The 22,341-nt window shown below is 42.4% G+C and overlaps 1 protein-coding gene across 1 annotated transcript; it reads right to left on the reverse strand.

Moving 5' to 3' along the window:
* Positions 1–9,360: 9,360 nt before the first annotated feature.
* Positions 9,361–21,511, reverse strand: ttpa (tocopherol (alpha) transfer protein). Its single transcript, XM_074652395.1, has 5 exons — positions 21,246–21,511; positions 16,474–16,627; positions 14,153–14,346; positions 11,561–11,671; positions 9,361–11,084 (listed from the first exon to the last, which is right to left on the reverse strand). Exons 1-5 carry the CDS (start codon positions 21,423–21,425, stop codon positions 10,845–10,847), a joined length of 879 nt encoding a protein of 292 aa, XP_074508496.1. The 5' UTR covers positions 21,426–21,511; the 3' UTR covers positions 9,361–10,844.
* Between the last annotated feature and the right edge of the window lie 830 nt (positions 21,512–22,341).

Below are 22,341 nucleotides of genomic sequence, written 5' to 3' on the forward strand. Positions count from 1 at the left end.
ACACATACAACCTTTAACTAAACGTACTTAGCTTAACTAATATTTAACCTCTTCCACTCCTTGAGGGCGCCCTCTGTGACTTAACTTTTTCAGAGGTTGTAGTGGGTTTAGTTTAAAGGGACTGTTTGTAACTTCTTAGACGTATAAATCACCCGGGTCGGTGTCCCATGCGCGATCGCATATGCGCTCGCGTGTGCCTACGCAGTTCAGACTCAGACTCCAACACAAACTACACGGAAGCACCAAAACCATTAAGTTGTATCTAGTGAAGCCCGTCTGTTAAACAGTGTTGGCCGTGGGTGGAGGACGCGGGGGAGACCGTAGCTTTGGTCTCCAGGACCTGCAGACTATTATCAAATGAAGGTCCATAGCTTTATGTTTCTATCTTTGCAAGGCTTTGACAGGGAATGCATCAACCTCTCCTGCTCTTGCTCTCGAGTATCCTTCCTGACACAAGATGATCTACAGAAAAGGCAGCACGTTGCAGCAGCCACAGTCACTGTATAGCCAGCCAGCTGTATGTGGTCCTATAGCCTTCCTAACACATTGTGTGGTTTTCTTCTACTTGAATTGTTCATCAGGCTGTTTAATGACAGAATTCCCCATTTCTGTTGTGTATGGCATATACTAAACTAGCTGTTGCTCCAAAGACTTAGTCCAAGGTTCTGCAACCTGCGACTCTGGAGCCTCTCTCCAGTGGCTCCCTGTGGATTTTTAAAAATGGAAATGAACAGTTTTTTGTTTACATTTTCATTTTTATTCATCATTGTTTTAGGTTTATGGTACGACGGTATGACGGAGTATTAGGGCCACATTGAAGAAAAAAGACAAATCTGAGATTTCGAGAAAAAAGTTGTAATATTATGAAAATAAAGTCAAAGGTTTACAAGAAAGGAAGTCGTAATATTATGATATTAAAGTCATAGGTTTACAAGAAAGGAAGTCGTAATATTATGATATTAAAGTCATAGGTTTACAAGAAAGGAAGTCGTAATATTATGATATTAAAGTCATAGGTTTACAAGAAAAAAGTTGTAATATGAGATTAAAGTCATAAGTTTAAGAGAAAAAAAGTTTTAGTATTATAAGAATAAAGTCATAATATTATAAAGTAGTAATTTTACGTGTTATTTTCTTTTTTCCCGTAATATTATGACTTTATTCTGTAAATCTCAGATGTTTTTTCCCTCAATGAGGCCCTAATATTACGTAGTACATTGTCTCTTTGGCCATCACTCTATTAGACTTATATACTATATACTTAGACTATGAACTGTGTTACCTTCATCACAATGATCACATGTTTTGCAGCTCCAGACAGATTTTTTATTTTTTTTTGCCTAAAATGGCTCTTTTGATAGTAAAGGTTGCTGACCCCTGATTTAGTCCAAACAGCCCATTTTATTATCAATAGAAAATAAAGAAAAACAACTGAATCAAAAAATACCAATGAGATAACTGGGCTGTGTGTATGTGGACGTGTGAGTGTGTACTCTGGGTCTGTACCATGGTCTCTACATCTCTCACTCTATCCAGCAGCTCTTCTGTGCCCCCTGCTGACTGACAGAGCACAGGCCTGGCCTCTCTGACCCACTTCATCCATACAGGGCCAACCTGTGGCTGTTCTCCAGCCATCACAACGTGGATGTGCTCTCTCTGGATCTGCTCACAGATTCCTCCATCAGTTTGGAGGACAAGTTAAGGGAACGTTGCTGTTCACAGCTGACCACCAGATCCATACTGAGGAGATGCAGCAGGAGCCCAGTCAGTCTGAAAAGATGCCCCACTATTTCATGGCCGAGCTGCTATATAATATAATATAATATATAGCTATAGTTGATTTTTATTCTATGTACTTTGTGGCATAGTAGCCATGGCAAGAAACACATGATCATACTATCCTGTTGTGCAGAAAACCCCTGTTCCAAATGCATTTTTATAACCACACAAACACAGAAAGCTTCATACATTGATATTGAAATATAAGCTAAAATATACATCAAATGTTTAATCTTATCTTATATCCTGTAATAATGCATCATCATTTATTTGTTGATTATAGTTTGTATTATACTGAAAAGTAACTAGTAACTTCAATTATTAAATAAATGTAGTTGAGTAAAAAATAGGCTACAATATTTGCCTCTGAAATGTAATGGAGTAGCAGAAAATTAAAATATGTATAAGAACAAGTACCAAAAATGTACTGAAACACATACTTGAGTAAATGTTCTGTAGGAATGAGAAACAGCACTGCTGTGCTCTTAATTTGATCTTAACCTTATAAATTATAAAGACTCTTTCAGTCTTTCTCAAGTCATGTATTTTTTAAGTCAGTCCACGTGAAAAAAGATTCCTGCTTGCTTTTATTTTTGGAAAAGGGAAATTTGAATGTTAATACTCCACGTGAATGAACCATGTGCTCAGAAACCCCCTTATTGTCAGTCGAGCAAGGAAAGCCATCCATCCTCTGAATGCTCTAGGTCTCTAGTTTGATCCATCTATCCTCTGAATGCTCTAGGTCTCTAGTTTGATCCATCCATCCTCTGAATGATCTAGGTCTCTAGTTTGATCCATCCATCCTCTGAATGCTCTAGGTCTCTAGTTTGATCCATCCATCCATCCTCTGAATGCTCTAGGTCTCTAGTTTGATCCATCCATTCTCTGAATGCTCTAGGTCTCTACTCTGATCCATCCATCCTCTGAATGCTCTAGGTCTCTAGTTTGATCCATCCATTCTCTGAATGCTCTAGGTCTCTAGTCTGATCCATCCATCCTCTGAATGCTCTAGGTCTCTAGTTTGATCCATCCATCCTCTGAATGCTCTAGGTCTCTAGTTTGATCCATCCATCCTCTGAATGCTCTAGGTCTCTAGTTTGATCCATCCTCTGAATGCTCTAGGTCTCTAGTTTGATCCATCCATCCTCTGAATGCTCTAGGTCTCTAGTTTGATCCATCCATCCTCTGAATGCTCTAGGTCTCTAGTCTGATCCATCCATCCTCTGAATGCTCTAGGTCTCTAGTTTGATCCATACATTCTCTGAATGCTCTAGGTCTCTAGTCTGATCCATCCATCCTCTGAATGCTCTAGGTCTCTAGTTTGATCCATCCATCCATCCTCTGAATGCTCTAGGTCTCTAGTTTGATCCATCCATCCTCTGAATGCTCTAGGTCTCTAGTCTGATCCATCCATCCTCTGAATGCTCTAGGTCTCTAGTTTGATCCATCCATCCTCTGAATGCTCTAGGTCTCTAGTCTGATCCATCCATCCTCTGAATGCTCTAGGTCTCTAGTTTGATCCATCCATCCTCTGAATGCTCTACTCTAGTCTTATCCATCCATCCTCTGAATGCTCTAGGTCTCTAGTTTGATCCATCCATCCTCTGAATGCTCTAGGTCTCTAGTCTGATCCATCCATCCTCTGAATGCTCTAGGTCTCTAGTTTGATCCATCCTTCCTCTGAATGCTCTAGGTCTCTAGTTTGATCCATCCATCCTCTGAATGCTCTAGGTCTCTAGTTTGATCCATCCATTCTCTGAATGCTCTAGGTCTCTAGTCTGATCCATCCATCCTCTGAATGCTCTAGGTCTCTAGTTTGATCCATCCATCCTCTGAATGCTCTAGGTCTCTAGTTTGATCCATCCATCCTCTGAATGCTCTAGGTCTCTAGTTTGATCCATCCATCCTCTGAATGCTCTAGGTCTCTAGTTTGATCCATCCATCCTCTGAATGCTCTAGGTCTCTAGTTTGATCCATCCATCCTCTGAATGCTCTAGGTCTCTAGTCTGATCCATCCATCCTCTGAATGCTCTAGGTCTCTAGTTTGATCCATACATTCTCTGAATGCTCTAGGTCTCTAGTCTGATCCATCCATCCTCTGAATGCTCTAGGTCTCTAGTTTGATCCATCCATCATCTGAATGCTCTAGGTCTCTAGTTTGATCCATCCATCCTCTGAATGCTCTACTCTAGTCTGATCCATCCATCCTCTGGATGCTCTAGGTCTCTAGTTTGATCCATCCATCCTCTGAATGCTCTAGGTCTCTAGTCTGATCCATCCATCCTCTGAATGCTCTAGGTCTCTAGTTTGATCCATCCATCCTCTGAATGCTCTAGGTCTCTAGTCTGATCCATCCATCCTCTGAATGCTCTACTCTAGTCTGATCCATCCATCCTCTGAATGCTCTAGGTCTCTAGTTTGATCCATCCATCCTCTGAATGCTCTAGGTCTCTAGTTTGATCCATCCATCCTCTGAATGCTCTAGGTCTCTAGTTTGATCCATCCATCATCTGAATGCTCTAGGTCTCTAGTTTGATCCATCCATTCTCTGAATGCTCTAGGTCTGTAGTCTGATCCATCCATCCTCTGAATGCTCTAGGTCTCTAGTTTGATCCATCCTTCCTCTGAATGCTCTAGGTCTCTAGTTTGATCCATCCATCCTCTGAATGCTCTAGGTCTCTAGTCTGATCCATCCATCCTCTGAATGCTCTAGGTCTCTAGTTTGATCCATCCATCCTCTGAATGCTCTAGGTCTCTAGTTTGATCCATCCATCCTCTGAATGCTCTACTCTAGTCTGATCCATCCATCCTCTGAATGCTCTAGGTCTCTAGTTTGATCCATCCATCCTCTGAATGCTCTAGGTCTCTAGTCTGATCCATCCATCCTCTGAATGCTCTAGGTCTCTAGTTTGATCCATCCATCCTCTGAATGCTCTAGGTCTCTAGTCTGATCCATCCATCCTCTGAATGATCTACTCTAGTCTGATCCATCCATCCTCTGAATGCTCTAGGTCTCTAGTTTGATCCATTAATCTTCTGAATGCTCTAGGTCTCTAGTCTGATCCATCCATCCTCTGAATGCTCTAGGTCTCTAGTTTGATCCATCCATCCTCTGAATGCTCTAGGTCTCTAGTTTGATCCATCCATCCTCTGAATGCTCTAGGTCTCTTGTTTGATCCATCCATCCTCTGAATGCTCTAGGTCTCTAGTTTGATCCATCCATCCTCTGAATGCTCTAGGTCTCTAGTCTGATCCATCCATCCTCTGAATGCTCTAGGTCTCTAGTTTGATCCATCCATCCTCTGAATGCTCTAGGTCTCTAGTTTGATCCATCCATCCTCTGAATGCTCTACTCTAGTCTGATCCATCCATCCTCTGAATGCTCTAGGTCTCTAGTTTGATCCATCCATCCTCTGAATGCTCTAGGTCTCTAGTCTGATCCATCCATCCTCTGAATGCTCTAGGTCTCTAGTTTGAGCCATCCATCCTCTGAATGCTCTAGGTCTCTAGTCTGATCCATCCATCCTCTGAATGCTCTACTCTAGTCTGATCCATCCATCCTCTGAATGCTCTAGGTCTCTAGTTTGATCCATCAATCTTCTGAATGCTCTAGGTCTCTAGTCTGATCCATCCATCCTCTGAATGCTCTAAGTCTCTAGTTTGATCCATCCATCCTCTGAATGCTCTAGGTCTCTAGTTTGATCCATCCATCCTCTGAATGCTCTAGGTCTCTTGTTTGATCCATCCATCCTCTGAATGCTCTAGGTCTCTAGTCTGATCCATCCCTCCTCTGAATGCTCTAGGTCTCTAGTTCGATCCATCCATTCTCTGAATGCTCTAGGTCTCTAGTCTGATCCATCCATCCTCTGAATGCTCTAGGTCTCTAGTTTGTGGCTGTAAAGTTTCATGAGGCTGTGATTATCCTAGAGGTCACCACAGGTCATTTTATACAGGGAGGTCAATGAAATGTCTCCTATGGGGACTAACATCATCACACATGAATACAGTTGGGCTCATTGGATCCACAAGAGTCTCAGCTTTACAGTGAGACCCAATTTATATAATTCAACACTGTTTAGGGACCCCAGTATTCAGAAATATTCAGATATACCATTTTAGAATAGGAGACAATAACACATTTATACTGCATGTGATTATCATAAAGTGGGCATATCTGTAAAGGGGAGACTCGTGGGTACCCATAGAACCCATTTACATTCACATATCTGGAGGTCAGAGGTCAAGGGACCCCTTTGAAAATGACCATGCCAGTTTTTCCTCACTAAAATGTAGCCTAACTTTGGAGAGTTATTTAATCTCCTTACTTATGGTTTCTAGTTTCATATGACACCACTACCTGCACTACAGCTCTAAAAGTGAGCCTGCTACAGCCTCTGACAGACAGTAAGCTGTATTGAAGGGACCTGCTATCAATCTTACATATGATGAATAATGCTGTAAATGTATTGCTTTAAAACAATAATTGATACATGCATTCAAAATATAAAACAATAATGTGGGATCTCTATCAGGTATTTTGAGTACACCTTGTAATACACTAAAGGAAACTCAGTGAGTGTCTTTAAGAGGAAGCGTGTGGACACAGGAAGCTGTTGATGAACTTGTAGATTTCATCAAGTCTATTTGCATCACATCAAAAGACAATAGTGACAAATGGAAACTGTCCCAGTCTATTAAAGCACTCTGCTCAAATGGAACATCTAGCATGAACACACATTTATACAACTTTGGAAATGAAAGTTGAAATCAAGTTATGGAAAATACTATAATTGCATCTGAATTCATCACACAAAGCTGTTTCACACGTGATACTAAATGCAAATTTGTTGTTCTCACATGTGACATATATGAAGGTCCAAAAGTCACATCTATTGTATGTGAATTATTCCCATTGAAAGGGTGTTTACATGAGACAACTGAGTTTAGAAGCGTGTAGGAGCCAGACAAGCTGCCAGTCTTATAAACAAATATGATAATTACTGTTGTAGGTGTTGATACTCAGCATGGCACTTGAAACCAATAAGTGTACACAGGTGAGCAAGCTCTGTCATCAGCATGCTTTCTGTTTCTAACGGTGTCTAATGATTAACTGTCTGGGTGTGCACTGGGTCACTATGCTGTTCAAACAGAGAACAGTTGCCTGTTTCAGGGAGTTGTGTATGTATGGTTGGTGGTGTAACGTCAACCCAACACTATTGCAATGTGGCCTTAAGGGGAAGTTAGTGGTTGGAGAGATTTCTGCAGTTGACTCCATGATTTTCAGTCTGTTGACCGGTAGTCAGCAACACAGGGCTTCCTAAGTACGTTTTAGAAAGTCTAGAAAGTATGAATCAGAAGTCTGAATGAGTTGGGGGAAGTTTCTCGGTTCATATACAGTCCATAACTCTTCAAATATAGAAGTCTTGTTATGATCTTCAATCATAGTATTGGTAAGGAAGGAAACATCGTCAGCCAGTTCAAATCTAGTAATGTTTGGAAAATAACTTAGATTTTCTGTTGTCCCAGTTTTAGCAGGGTTTAGAGCCCAATAAAGTACCACAGCCAGGTGAAGAGGGGAGTGAAGGAGATCTCTAATAATATGTAGAGACTGAGCGGTGCAGACAGAGGGCCTGTAACTCTCTTTCTATTGATCTGGTCAACAGGGAACCAGAGTTGAGCTAACGCTGCAGATTGATCCCAGGGAGTGTTGTAGATCATGTTTACTGACCAAAGGTCTGTAACAGTGACGGTGCACCAAGAGAGAAACAGTAAGCTTACAGCTTTTTAACGATGGTGGCAGGAGTTTTTATCCCCGTGGTGGAAGATGTATTAAGAGCTTTTACCTCAGTAAAAGTAGCTATACCACATTTTATAAACACTCTGTTACAAGTTGAAGTCTGGTATTCAAAATCTTACATTAGTAAAAGTATGTAGCAAATTATTATCAGAAAAAAATTACTAAATTATAAAAGTAAAAGTATACAGCCAAATTGGGTTTGTCAGTGTTATTATTTACATGATATATTATACTATATATGAGTATTCTTTTTGATGCAGTAACATGAGAGCTGCATTTTGGTGTTGCAGCTGGCTGCAGGAAAAACAATTATATCTAATCTGTTGTTTTTTTTTGCATTTACTGTATAACAATGCATTGTATTTCATATGCTCATTATAGGTTTTTAAAATCTTCAGTAACTACAACTGACAAATAAATGTGGTGGAGAAGACGAATGCAACTCTGCAAAGAGCTTTTTAGCCTTTTTCAGCTTATCATTTTGGTCTCATGACACATTGTTCAGTCTTATTGTTCTCATCAGCTATACATCTGACACAAAATGATTACTTTTTATGTAAAATACACTATGGATAACAACTGCATATATTTAAAAGAGCTCATTGTATGGAAATGTCACTAAAGGTTCTCTTTAGGGGACACTGTCAACTGCTTTCTGAGATTTAAATCTCATCTCGGTCCATTGGCAAGCCCCCTCAATGTGATGACCTCTTCTGCATTAACATGTTGATCAATACTTCAGTAGAATCAGCTGATGTATTGACATGTTGATCAGTAGAATCAGCTGATGTATTGACATGTTGATCAGTAGAATCAGCTGATGTATTGACATGTTGATCAGTAGAATCAGCTGATCATTGACATGTTGATCAATACTTCAGTAGAATCAGCTGATGCATTGACATGTTGATCAGTAGAATCAGCTGATGTATTGACATGTTGATCAGTAGAATCAGCTGATCATTGACATGTTGATCAATACTTCAGTAGAATCAGCCGATGTATTAACATGTTGATCAGTAGAATCAGCTGATGTATTAACATGTTGATCAATACTTCAGTAGAATCAGCTGATGTATTGACATGTTGATCAGTAGAATCAGCTGATCATTGACATGTTGATCAGTAGAATCAGCTGATGCATTGACATGTTGATCAGTAGAATCAGCTGATGTATTGACATGTTGATCAGTAGAATCAGCTGATGTATTAACATGTTGATCAATACTTCAGTAGAATCAGCTGATGTATTAACATGTTGATCAATACTTCAGTAGAATCAGCTGATGTATTGACATGTTGATCAGTAGAATCAGCTGATGTATTGACATGTTGATCAATACTTCAGTAGAATCAGCTGATGTATTAACATGTTGATCAATACTTCAGTAGAATCAGCTGATGTATTGACATGTTGATCAGTAGAATCAGCTGATGTATTGACATGTTGATCAGTAGAATCAGCTGATGCATTGACATGTTGATCAGTAGAATCAGCTTATCATTGACATGTTGATCAGTAGAATCAGCTGATCATTGACATGTTGATCAGTAGAATCAGCTGATGCATTGACATGTTGATCAGTAGAATCAGCTGATGCATTGACATGTTGATCAGTAGAATCAGCTGATGCATTGACATGTTGATCAGTAGAATCAGCTGATGTATTGACATGTCTGACCAGTGGACATCGATGATGCAGGCTACCTGCAATCATCCTAAACATTGGGTTATTATGAACCTATTCTAGGTTTTACAACAATTAATACAAATAATGATGAACTCAGTGTGAACAGTAACTTTATATTTTTTGGAACAATACCTGGGTTTATGGGATATGTGCATAATATGTGTACTAACATAGTCAAAGGTTTCTTTTCATGAAGTGAAGACATTTGGTAAACGTTGAGACAGCTCCAGTGATCAACCATGGATAGATAGAGGAGTGGGGGGGGGTTGGTTTGGCTGACTGATGAGATGAAGGTCTGGATGGAGTGATGAGCTGGAGGGAAGTCAGAGTTCATGCTCCTCTGCAGCGTTGCTGTCCATGGTGACATGAAAACACAGTTGTAAACCGTTTGGCTTCCACAAAGCATCACATCTCCCAGCGCTGCTTAAACTGAGTTCACAGGATTTTACAGTCAGATGAGGGCTTGTTGCTCGGTCCTCTGGATGAAGGTTGTGCCCTGCAGCTGCTACACAAATCTCCTCCTCTCCCTCCCTGAGGTCCACTGGGGAAGCGGCTGTGGGTTGTGAATGTCTACCTATAGAAGGACTAAACCAGAGGGATCCATGAATAAACCTGTGTTGCTGTGACAGACATGATAAGGTAGGTGTGTTTCCAAGTGGAGGTGACAGTAAACTGGGGAACCTTTAGATCTAGTCTCAGTTAAGCTGAACAAACTGTTAACACTGAGCTACCTGCAGGTACTAGTCAAATTTATACATGAATTAAAAATGTATTAATTATATAAAAATACTTCAACATTGTGAAAAATATGCTTTGTAAGCACATTGGTACCACTTCCATGTTGGTGCTTTAAGTACAAAGCTGGCATCACGACATGGTTGGCCTAGCTTAGTGTAAAAACAGGAGGGAAAGAAAAGCGTTCTTATTTACACAATACTCTACATCCTGTTGGGTCCACATTGAAATGAAGAGAAATGTCAAAACAGAGAGTTACATGCTGGAACTATTTCTTGACAAATGACACCCAGCACTTCTGTGCAGCTTGTCTCCCAACTTTCTTTCTTGTTGCCCCATTTCTTCTTCGTCCATTTCTTTTTGAGTACAGGTTAAACAAACGAGATATTTAGTACGCTGTCCAGGTGTTGCTAGTTTTCTTTTTTACGTACAGAGCCAAGCTAGATGTCTCCTCATATTTCCAGTCTTCAAACTAAGCTAGGCTAACTACATCGGGACTCAAACCTAGTACTTAAAACACAGACACAAGATTGACATCGGCCTCTTCATGTCAACCTTGGAAAAAAAGCAAATATGTGTAAATCAGTTAGAAGATGCAACTTCTCCATTTGGTCAGATTTCACTGAGCAATGTAACCAGGAAGTCAGCTAACAGACAAACATCATGTAAACAGATGGACCAGTGCTGAAATGTTTGAAAGCAGCACAGACAGCTCTCCTGATGCAGCCAACAACTTGCACAGTGAGTAATCGCGAGTTAAGGCCTCAAAATGGCTGCCAGACAGTGCTGGGCTGTTTTGATCCAAAGCTAAATACAGCAGTGTCAATGTGTGATCCAACACATCATTCCTGCTCCGTCTCTACTTCCTCTGGGATCAAGGAGTCCTGAGGAGAAATGGCGATGTCACCTGTTGGGTGAGTGGCAATCTGCTGCAGGAGCTTCTCTGATTGAAGCAGCTGATTGGTCCAGTCCTGACAGGCCTCCTCTATGCCAGGCCCCTCCCCTCCATATTCTGGAGGTAGGACGGGCGGTGAGAAGAAGTCGCTTAAAGTGTCGTGGAAATCAGCACCGTGTATATGGATCTACAGTGGGGAGAGAGGTGTTTAAAGGCCTTTCCACTCTGTTTTTGTATATGAAAGAGAGAAGAAGAACAGAGATGAGTGTCTGTGCAGTGCAGTGTGACCAGGATGCTGAGAACAGAGATGAGTGTCTGTGCAGTGCAGTGTGACCAGGATGCTGAGAACAGAGATGAGTGTCTGTGCAGTGTAACCAGGATGCTGAGAACAGAGATGAGTGTCTGTGCAGTGCAGTGTGACCAGGATGCTGAGAACAGAGATGAGTGTCTGTGCAGTGCAGTGTGACCAGGATGCTGAGAACAGAGATGAGTGTCTGTGCAGTGCAGTGTGACCAGGATGCTGAGAACAGAGATGAGTGTCTGTGCAGTGCAGTGTGACCAGGATGCTGAGAACAGAGATGAGTGTCTGTGCAGTGCAGTGTGACCAGGATGCTGAGAACAGAGATGAGTGTCTGTGCAGTGCAGTGTGACCAGGATGCTGACCCTCTGTTTGATCTTATCTGGCAGGAAGGGACGAATCATGGCGAAGACTGGCCGGAAGAACATCGGCTGGTTAACCAGATGGATTCCTCTGACCTTCAGTGGAAAAGCGTCCTGAACACACACACACACACACACACACACACACACACACACACACACACACACACACACACACACACACACACACACACACACACACACACACACACACACACACACACACACACACACACACACACACACGGGTGTAGAAACAAAGTGAGTAAGATAACTATATGTAACAGCTAATAATGGTCAAATCAAGCCCTGCAGTTCTCATATAGCTCTGGGCAATGTCTGGAGAATCAGGTCTTTGTCCAGAGTTGCCCTTTCACACATGTAGCACACAACAGACACCTTTTCACCTACTGGAAATGCTCCGTTTAGTTAAGGCGAGGGGGGATACCTGGGTACAGCATGCAGAACGTAGGACACAAAAACACCACGCTCACGTAGCCGGCTTGTAATTTGGTCATAAACAACCGAGTCTCTTGCCGGTTGTTGAAGTGTCTGACGGTTTGGCCGTTGGTCCTTCCTGTCAGGAGTCCCTGAATCTCTCCAGTTAGACATTTCCATCGGCACCTTTGTGTAAATGACCTTCTACAAGTGCTGACAACTCTTTTCCAATGAACGACCAAAAGTCGCTAAAAGTCACCAGATGACGTCGTACACTCATTTGCATATTGGTGACATCACTGTTTGCATAAGCTTGCTGTTGGCAGAAGAGCCGTGGACTGTCATTACTCTGAGCAGCATGCGTGGGAATGAATTACAACATCTTTCTCTCTTTTTCCTTCATGGGGATAAGTTGCTAAATATGTTTTTTATCATTTTTAGAAATAAAGTCAATAAGAGGGTCTGAAAAGTCACTAAATCTAGTGTCGAAGTTGCCAAGTTGGCAAAACTGCCCTTTCTTCACCCCCGGATGTTTGTATTCTTCCAGTTTTGCACCAGTCACATAGAAACGTCAACACGGCCACTTGCTTGCTGTGAATTCTCTGCACAACGACCGGTTCTATTCACACACGGGCCCAATGGGACATCACCATAGACGTACAGTATATAGATGGACGACACTTCTCCACTTCATCCCACTGTACAAAGGTGAAGCCAAAATATACTCATACGAGAGCGGCCATCTTGAGATTTTGATGTCATTTGGAGTCAGAGTCTGTGCAGCAGTGATCGGGGAGCTGAAGTCGCGGTATCGAGGTCTCACCCACTCAACGAGCCAAGAACGGCTGCATGTTGCTAGTGTGAGACACCTAGCTGCTACGTTAGCATCACGGTACCTGTCTGGCTAGAAAGACACAACAACTAACCCTAATATCTCTACAACTACATCTATGATCACACTGACACTTGTTCTATTACACAGACTGGTGACGGTTATGGAAAGTTAAAGTCTTCGGCTCCGCGACTTCTTCACTCAGAGCAGCTGTCAATCATGACGTCTCATCTAAAACCAAACTTATCAGAAAAGTGAACACTTGAACAAACATCAGCGTGATCAGAACTACCTAAAATGACAGAAACCATCTTCGGGAAAAATTTATTTGACGTGTACTTTGACTTTTTAGTTTGGCCCATGTCCCATCAGCTAACATGGAGGGGGCGGGGTTTATGACCTGTACTGCAGCCAGCCACCATGGGGCCATCCAGATGTTTGGGCTTCACTTTAGGGGAGTAGTCAGGTCGCCCGTCTTTATGTACAGTCAGACTTTGCTCTAGGGAGCTGGCAGGGTAAAGTCTGTTTAATGTCCGGTCCAACCCATTGGGACATTTGCGTTGTCACATACAGCTCTGCCGGGTACTGTCTAGAGATGAGTTCAGGGCTGCAGTGCATGTGTGAAAGGGACTTTAGAGGTTAAAAACGCTGTGCTATGGAGCAAAGGGTGCTGGTAAATACACAATCAATGAGGACAAGCACAAGGCATTCTGCAAAATGTGAAAAAATGGAACTGTGTTGATTGTGCCTATGATAATAAAGATGTCTTGGTTATATATGCAGAGGAGTTACATTTTAAAGGAACAATCTGAATAAAAGAGTGGAGAAACAATGCGGATGTTTCCAAACAGGGACGTTACTGCCACAATCTCCATGCAATCAGAATGTTCTTCATCCTTTTTTTTCATTTCTTTCTTTTAAAATATTTCGGCAGATCTCAAAGCTACACATTATAATAATCGAGCCACTGTGCAACAAATGCATGTGTTAAAGAGAGAAAGAATCTGACTGTAATTGTGCGTTGTTCCAGCTGTGTTCCTTACATGTGACTGGAAAGTAACAGTGATGACATTCAGATGTCCTTCCTGTGGTGTAACATGCTGTCATAATATGGTTAGTTGAGACCTCAAGTTCTCCCTTTTTTGAGGGAGTCTGTTGTAAAGTGGTGGGTGTCGTCTGCATAGCAATACAAAACGTTATTGTGGATGAAGACCCATATGAAGCATAGCACCATAGCATATGAAGAGTTAAGAGTCGGGCTTTATAGCACATAGGAGGAGTTGTATTGACAGTAAATCTAACCTGAAGCTTGATGTTATACATACCGACAGTATAGAGGATATCTTTCTGGCAAGGGAAGGGGTGATCTGCAGGGCGTGGCCTAAACTCCACCCCTGCAGGTCAAATATGGCCTTCAGACCCCGTCTCTGCGTCTCCGTCTCCGTGGAGATGATCTCTGATGTCATCAGGCTGACCCTGAACACCTGGAAGGCCGACCAGTCTTTTGGGTTCCACTGCCCTGCAGACAGAGAAGACAGACTTGTTCCTGTACTTTCATGGAGTACAATGAGGTTTTAAAGGGATAGTTCAGATTGTTTGGAGTGTGGTTGTATGAGCTACTCATCTATAGTCAGTGTATTACCTACAGTAGATGATGGTTCAGAGAAACAGACAGGAGATGTACTGCTGTGGACGGGAGCAGCAGCAAAACATATTTAAGTCTCCTCACACAGCTGTAATCAACTTAAAGGTCATATGCTCATTTCCAGGTTCATATGTGTATTTGAATTCCCCACTAGAACATGTTAACATGCTGTGATGTTCAAAATACCCTTTATTCTTCTCATACTGTCTGCCTGCATACAGCCGCTCTCACCCTCTGTCTGAAAACTCTGGTTCAGAGGCCTGTCTCTTTAAGACCCCTCCTGAAACAGCCCAGTTCTGCAGGTCTCTGGGTCTCTGAGTCTCTGGGTCTCTGAGCTCCTCAGGTGAAATGCGAGCGCTTGTCTGCCTGGCAGCATGGAAACGGTGTCTGTGCTGTGCTGTCTCCTGTCGGTACAACTGTAGTTTATTCAAAGATCTCTGATGTATAGGCTACATGTCTACAGACTATCAGACCTCAGGAGGTGCTTTATTATCACACTGTCGGAGATGTGTTGCTGTTTATGTTCCGTTGCTCTGCACAGAGCTGAAACAAGCTCGCTCGCCCTCATCGCCGGCTCTCTGAAGCTCTGTTACCTGGGAAAGGAGGCGATGTCCCCGGGGACAATAACCTTATATTTTAATGTTAATAAACTGTACCCAAATTCAGGAATATGTAGGATATTACTACTGTCATTCATGTATTATGACATCACAACGTCTGCTGTATTAACCGTGTGTTTACTGTGTGTTTATTTGAATATAGAGCAGAAGTGAGATCTGATCACAGGTGGACACTGGAGACGCATTCTAATGCCAGGTGTGAACAGACGTACTTAAAGCTGTCCACTTGTGATCGGATCACTGAGGACGCATGTTGATACCAGAAGTCTGTACTACGAAGCAGGATTTGGGGTTAGCGAGGTAACTTCAGGGTTAACCCTTCAGGGTTTTCCGTCCTACAGAGCTGAATCCCTTCTTACCGGGGTAGATCGCCATGGTAACTGATGCTGAACACCTGACCTGCTCCGGAGCAGGTTATGTTCCAGATAAGAGATCAACTCGTATAAAAGCACCGTCTACTGACCAATCAAAGCTCATGCGCGGATCGTATGATAATATTACACATATATTCAATTCAATTCAATTCATTTTTATATAGCGTCAAATCATAACAGAAGTTATCTCAAGACGCTTTATATATAGAGAAGGTCTTAGACCGTACACCATAGTTTAGAGACCCAACAAGAGATCCCACCAAGCGCGCTGTGGCATATGAAGAAGTTACAGTCATAACCCAGACTGAAAACAGTAGTTTAAACTGACAGATGCAGGAAGGACAGCTGGATGTATGCTGTGGATGTTTACCACTTTGAATTATACTTTCATATTTATTTTTTTAACTTCCTCTTGAGTCTGTTTCACACTGCCGGAGACGGGGACGCAGCTGAAAGAAGGTTCAATTAGTCATACACGCCACATTATAATTACTGGGCATGATTGGGTGTAATCCAGTCATCCGTTCTACATTTAAAAGCTATTTATATCTAGACAACTATATTTTACTTTTGAGTGTTCCGTTAAATTAATAAGTCTGTTAATTTACGCATTCACACATCGGGAGTTTTTTCCTTAGCCAGCTGTCCTTCCTGCATTTGGCAGCTTCAGCTGTGTTACTTTTAGTCTGATTAAGTGTTTAATTTCTTCCTATTTGTCTAATATAGTTTACTCTTCCCTCTGCAGATCTGTGGACTTGTCCATGTCTGTGATTGGTCAGATGCTGCAAAGATCTCCCCGTTCATGTGAACGCGCTCACAGCCAGACTGAGAAACCCTGGGTTGATTTACCGAGTTGATAACCAGCGTCGTAGGACCGCTAAGCGTGATCTCGGTTGTTAGGGTTAGTTAAACCAGATAACGAGGAGATAGCTTGGCTATGTTGAACTGGCTTCATAGTACAGGCCTCTGGTCTGAACAGGGCCGCGTGCGCGCACACGTATACTGACCAATCCTGTAGATGAGCACCCTGCTGCCAGTGTGGTCCCGCTGTGGGAGGACAGCATGGTACGTTGTGTTGAGGAGGCCCAGCACCGAGGAGGGAGACAGACAGGTGCTGATCTCAGGATTTTCCCTCCTCCATCGCTGGTAGTTCAGTAAGAGCTGCAGGACACATGCAACATTCAGAGGATTTCATAGGATTCTACTATATTATCTTCACCTGTGACTGCAGTTGACATACTGGTGCACTAAAGAATATACGGTTTGTACAATAAGCCTCCAGGAGTTGACACAGATGAAATGGTTTAGAACCTTTAATCTACCCTGTTAAACCTTCACAGCAAATGTTCCTGCTGTTGGAGATCACACTGGCTGTGAGGTTGTAATAAAAACAAGTTCAACTATTTGTGTGGTAGAAGTCAAGAGTCAGTTTGTGCATGTTATCAGTGATCCAGACAGCTGAGCTTAGACCCAGTTGGGTGAGCTCCAGCGGCTTTCAAATGAAAATAATCAACTAAGCCTTCCTGTTGAGCCAGCTGTGTATAACCTACACTGACACACTCAACATGCTCACATGAAAAACCATTGTGATTTTACAATTAGTCTTAAAAATGATTGGAATAATACAGCAACAATACTCTGAAGTATGATAAAGTCTCTGTAAACTTCAGCAACTGCACACCCATATAGTCTGAAACAAATACACCCCTGGTTCACTATTTCTTAAAAAGGAATGTGCTTTTCACACTCACGGGTTTTTAAACGTTGGATCTGTAAAAGGAAAGTCAATCAACTGCCAACCGGGACAAAAGTACTGGAGCAAAAGACTGGACTGTTTGTCTGAGCTGTGTGGTTTGATATGACTGAACACATCGGTGAGAGGGCAAGGACGCAGCAAACAGACATACAGGATGTACTCATTACTTCAATGTGTGTATCTATATTTGATATTTGTTCATAAAGAGTCAACACTATAAGTGAATGTACCAAGAGACACAAGATGGAAATCAAATGCAGTATTTAGTGTTTTAGTTCCTAACAGACCTTTTTGACATCAGACTCTTTGACTTGTCACAGTAGGTGTTACTAATAATATTAAAGGGACTATTTGTAACTTTCAGAAATGCTTCTTAACAGCGACACCTGTGGCCGTGAAATCAACGAAAGTCAGCGTCGGGCTCGCGCTTGTGCTCGCTCTAAATATACCTGAACGAGCATCGCTCAAAACAGTGAGGCGACACACGTCAGCTAAAACCACAATATCACTCTATATTTCAGCTGCTTGGCAGTAATGTTAGCTGACCAGACCAAGGTCTCTCCATGAACATGATTTAGATCTGATCCTAGTGTTGGCTTTTCCTGCCTCAACGCAGGCTGAAGCAGCGAGGCTCTGCAGCGTGTCTCCCTGCTCTCTCCGCCCACAGCAGGAGAGAGCAGAGGAGACACCGGCACCCGGTCGGTAACGAGACTACAACGTGTCTCTCTGCAGAGCCCCGTCACTTCACAAGACACGGGAAACCTCTGTTGGTCTGGAGGAGCTGCAGCAATTATTTCTGCACAAACGTCCACTGTGTATTCACTAGATATTCTCAGAGCTACTAACTCTTCTGCAGTGTGGAATGAGCGCGCGTTCACGTCTAGAGGTGGAGCGAGCTGAGCGAGAACGCGCGCTGTCTGAGTGAAGGCAAGCAAGCAGAGGAGGAGGGGCGAGGCCACACGCGAACGCGCATATGCGAGCGCGCATGTGTCCCGACCCGGTACATTTATACGCTTAAAAAGTTACAAACAGTCCCTTTAACAATGTCTCTGCTCTATTCTAGTGTCCCACTGAGTCCTGACAGTGTGACAAGGAACCAACATGCACAGTACCAGGAGCCTGAAACTGAAGCAGCTAAATGGAATGCAATAGTTTGCCTCTGCCAACCAGTCAGTTCACATACTGTACATGTCTGTCCAAAAGGTCATCACTTCCTGTTATCCTGTTGGACACTCATATGAAATTGTCATAATTACCATATGAATTCTTAAGTAGTGGACAAAAAACTATTTTGTGAGGCCACAGTGACCTTTGACCTTTGGCCACCACAATCTGATCAGTTCATCTTTGAGTCCAAGTGGATGTTTGTGCCAAATGTGAAGAAATTCCCTCCAGACGTTCTATAATGGATCACACTCATCCATCGTCATGCTCCCCTACTGTATGTATACCAACCGAGCCACTCCCTAAAAACACTAACGCTGTGTAATGAGTAAGAAGACAGAGGACACATGATAAATACATCCAACAAGTGGCGTTGAAAAATGGTATAGTCCAGTGTGATCAACAGAGCTCTGTACAAGTATCTGAGCCAGTCAGTGGGAGAAAGTAGGGGGGGTCCGGGGGCATGCCCTGAAAACTTCTGGCTGTAAAAGCCCACATTTGGTTCCTCTGGCACGTTTTAATGCCACTATTCCATCATATACACTGATCTTAATTGTTACATACTTGAATGAGTTTGCCTGCCTGATTGTAAACATGTAGTGAATTACTGTGAGAGGAGAAACAGGCTTCTAGTGCGTTCTAGCGCACACACTCTGTATATAGCTATTCATATTTGAAACCACACCTATTCCTGACTGATCAAAACTTTTGGAATTAAGAATCATTAGATATTATTTATTATTTACTGTTTATCAAGAAATGCCATAATGATGGTTAATATGAATAAATATAATTCATTCATTCATTAGGCCAATAAACATCTGGGTGGCAGATATGGACAATGCAGCGCTTTTCAAGTTGCTGCCACCGATGTTTTTTACGAAGTAGTCCGTCTAATGAGGACGTCGCGTCTAATGAGGACGTCCCGTCTGTGAAATCAATGCAATTCTGTGTTTTGTCATCAATTATTTTGCTAATATTTGTCACTGAAGAAAACTCTCCACTCTCTACTCGGCAGGGACACAACCTCTCAGCTGAGCGCATGCGTGCGCTCACACATGCACGCACGCAAGCACGCATGCACACACACACACACACACACCAAACATGTCGGTGGGCAGCACAGTCCTGCTTGGCTAAATAACGGAGCTAACAGCTAACTTCAACGGAGGTAGCATTGAGTAACATTATGATGTGTTCAGGTTCTATTCAGTAAAATGAGTATTGGGCAAAGGTAAATTATAACGCTATCATGATGTGTTCAAATGTAATCCTGTAAAATGTAGTCTTTGGTGAGAAACTTGAATAAATCCAGTTGTTTGAAGGAGAAGTTTTCACAGCAATATAAAATAGATATTAGGGAATTATGACCTGTTTAAACTCCCTAACACTAGCTCTATACAGATTATAATACATCATTAAACTACTAATGCCAAGGTTTTTTTTAATCAAGGCACATATTTAAATAAAAATACAATCATTTATTTTCTCATCATTTTGATTGGGTGTTTTTTATGCAAATAACCACTATGAGGCAGGAAAAGCCAACGCTAGGATCAGCATTGATTCATGGAGAGACCTTCGTCTGGTCAGCTAACATTACTGCCAAGCAGCTGAAATATAGAGTGATATTGTGCTTTTAGTTGACGTGTGTCGCCTCACTGTTTTGAGTGATGCCCGTTCATGTCTATGTAGAGCGAACACAAGTGCCAGCAACAGCACGCTGACTTTCGTTGACTTAACGGCCACAGGTGTCGCTGTTAACAAGACATTTCTGAATCTTACAAACAGTCCCTTTAAAGGTCCCCATCTGATTTTTATTCAAGGTCAGAGGTCCAGAACGATTGGCAATAACAAAATAACATCATAGCGCTTTGTATTCATAACAGAAGTTGAGATGGGTATCGTTAGGATTTTATCGATGCTACTGCTATTATCGATACTCCTCATCAGTTCAGTTCTTTAGCGATAGTTCTTTTTCATAACTAAATAATTACTATTTAATATATATGATTTTAAAAAAGAATAAATTCAGGATTAGAATTTATTCATATTTTAAATATAACTATGCTAAATGTTGTTTCTAGAGCAGCAACAGTAATGTTTACAACAGCAGTCTTTGTCTAAGCCAGCTGATCAGTTTACAACAGTTTGCCAGTTGGACTCCAGACAAACAGCTTCTGTTTTAGCTTGTTTGTAACAATTCACTATTAGCCGATAGGGTGGACGATACACCTATCTACCCATTCCATACTATCACGATACCTCGGTGCCGATTCGATATGTATTGCGATTTTTAAGTATTGCGATTCTACAAGTATTGCGATACGATATTGCGATTTATCACGATTTATGTTAACCTGAAGTCAAATATATCAGTCATTTTGATGGGACTAAACTGTATAATGCTGAAGTTATTGAATTATTTTCCCAATAAAAATTCACCAAAATTATAAAAAAAAAAAAGAATAATTCCAAACTAAGTGTTGTAGTGCAACTATGAGGAGACCATTGATGTGTGAAGTAATTTTGGTGGTACTACACTGTATAACAGTGAAGTTATTGAATATTTTTTATAGCATCTCTTTTCGGCGTTGCACTTTGTAGACGGTCCCTGACCACTCGTCTCACAGCCGGCTGCACATAGAGACCGATGTAATGTGTCCAGCTTGGAGGACTAAAGGCTCGTTGTGGTATAAATGAGTTTGTAGCTCGTTGTCTACCTCACTGCGGTTAGAAAGAGCCCTCGTTGGTGTTTGAACTACATTTCTGTTATGAGTTATTAATCTGTCCATATCTCTCCCACTCTCCCGGACTAGTTGAGTGAGGTGTGGATGTGTGCGGGAGAACACGCTGTACCTTCACAGAGAGCTCCACGTCCACGTCTCTGGCCCGCAGGAACCTGATGAGGAACCGGTCGGAGAAGGTCCTGACAGCGGACAGCTCGCTGGCCTGCAGGGCTCTCCGCCTCAGGCCTCTCACATACGGCCCGAGCTGCTCCGAGTCGTCCGGGAGTTCACTGAGCTGAGCCCCGTTCATGTCGCACCCAGGTCCGGCTACATGTCACTGCCAGCGGGCTGCAGATGGTCGGAAGGGAGGGACGGCGGGGTGTGAGTGTGAGTGTGAGTGTGTGTGAGAGAGAGAGAGAGAGAGAGAGAGAGAGAGAGAGAGAGAGAGAGAGAGAGAGAGAGAGAGAGAGAGAGAGAGAGAGAGAGAGAGAGAGAGAGAGAGAGAGAGAGAGAGAGAGAGAGAGAGAGACTTCCTTGATAAAGACAGAATGGACACATTAACCCCAGTTGGACCAGGGACAGACCTGATTAGTGAAGAAGCTCCAATCAGAATGTGCTCCAACAGCTCCTTCTGCTGCTCACCAGCAGCTACTGCACACACATCTGCACTCGTTCAAGATCATCCGGGTTTGACAGAACAGTGTTACATGTGGATAATATTCATATTATTAATATTCACTCATTCAGTTTTTCACTACACCATTTGTTTTCTTACAGGACCAAAGCGCGCACGCACGCACGCGCATACACACACACACACACACACACACACACACACACACGTTGGTAGAGAGAAGTCAGAGTGATGGAGCTGCTGCATATCCCCGAGCAGCTGGGACCAGTACTGGGCCCTGGTTCAGAGAGCAGGATTAGTGAAAACTGTAAACTAGTTAACGCTGAGATGAGGGAAACTCTGACTTTATACTTCCAGAAAGAGAGCTAACTTCAGCTCTGGGCCTCTGTGGACCAACCTGCTCTCTCCGTCTCCTCCCTCTGACAGAACCAGTCAGACACGCTGCTTTACTTCCTCATTCAGTCAGTCAGTCCGGGAATTACTGAACAACACTGAATGAAACTTGATTGTACTATTTCCCCACTGTGACTCAGGCAAATGTTCACAGTCAGCATATGTAGCGGAGTTAATGATTACACTTGCCATTACTAAC

Source organism: Sebastes fasciatus, chromosome 11 (assembly GCF_043250625.1).
Source record: "Sebastes fasciatus isolate fSebFas1 chromosome 11, fSebFas1.pri, whole genome shotgun sequence".
Lineage (NCBI taxonomy): Eukaryota > Metazoa > Chordata > Actinopteri > Perciformes > Sebastidae > Sebastes > Sebastes fasciatus.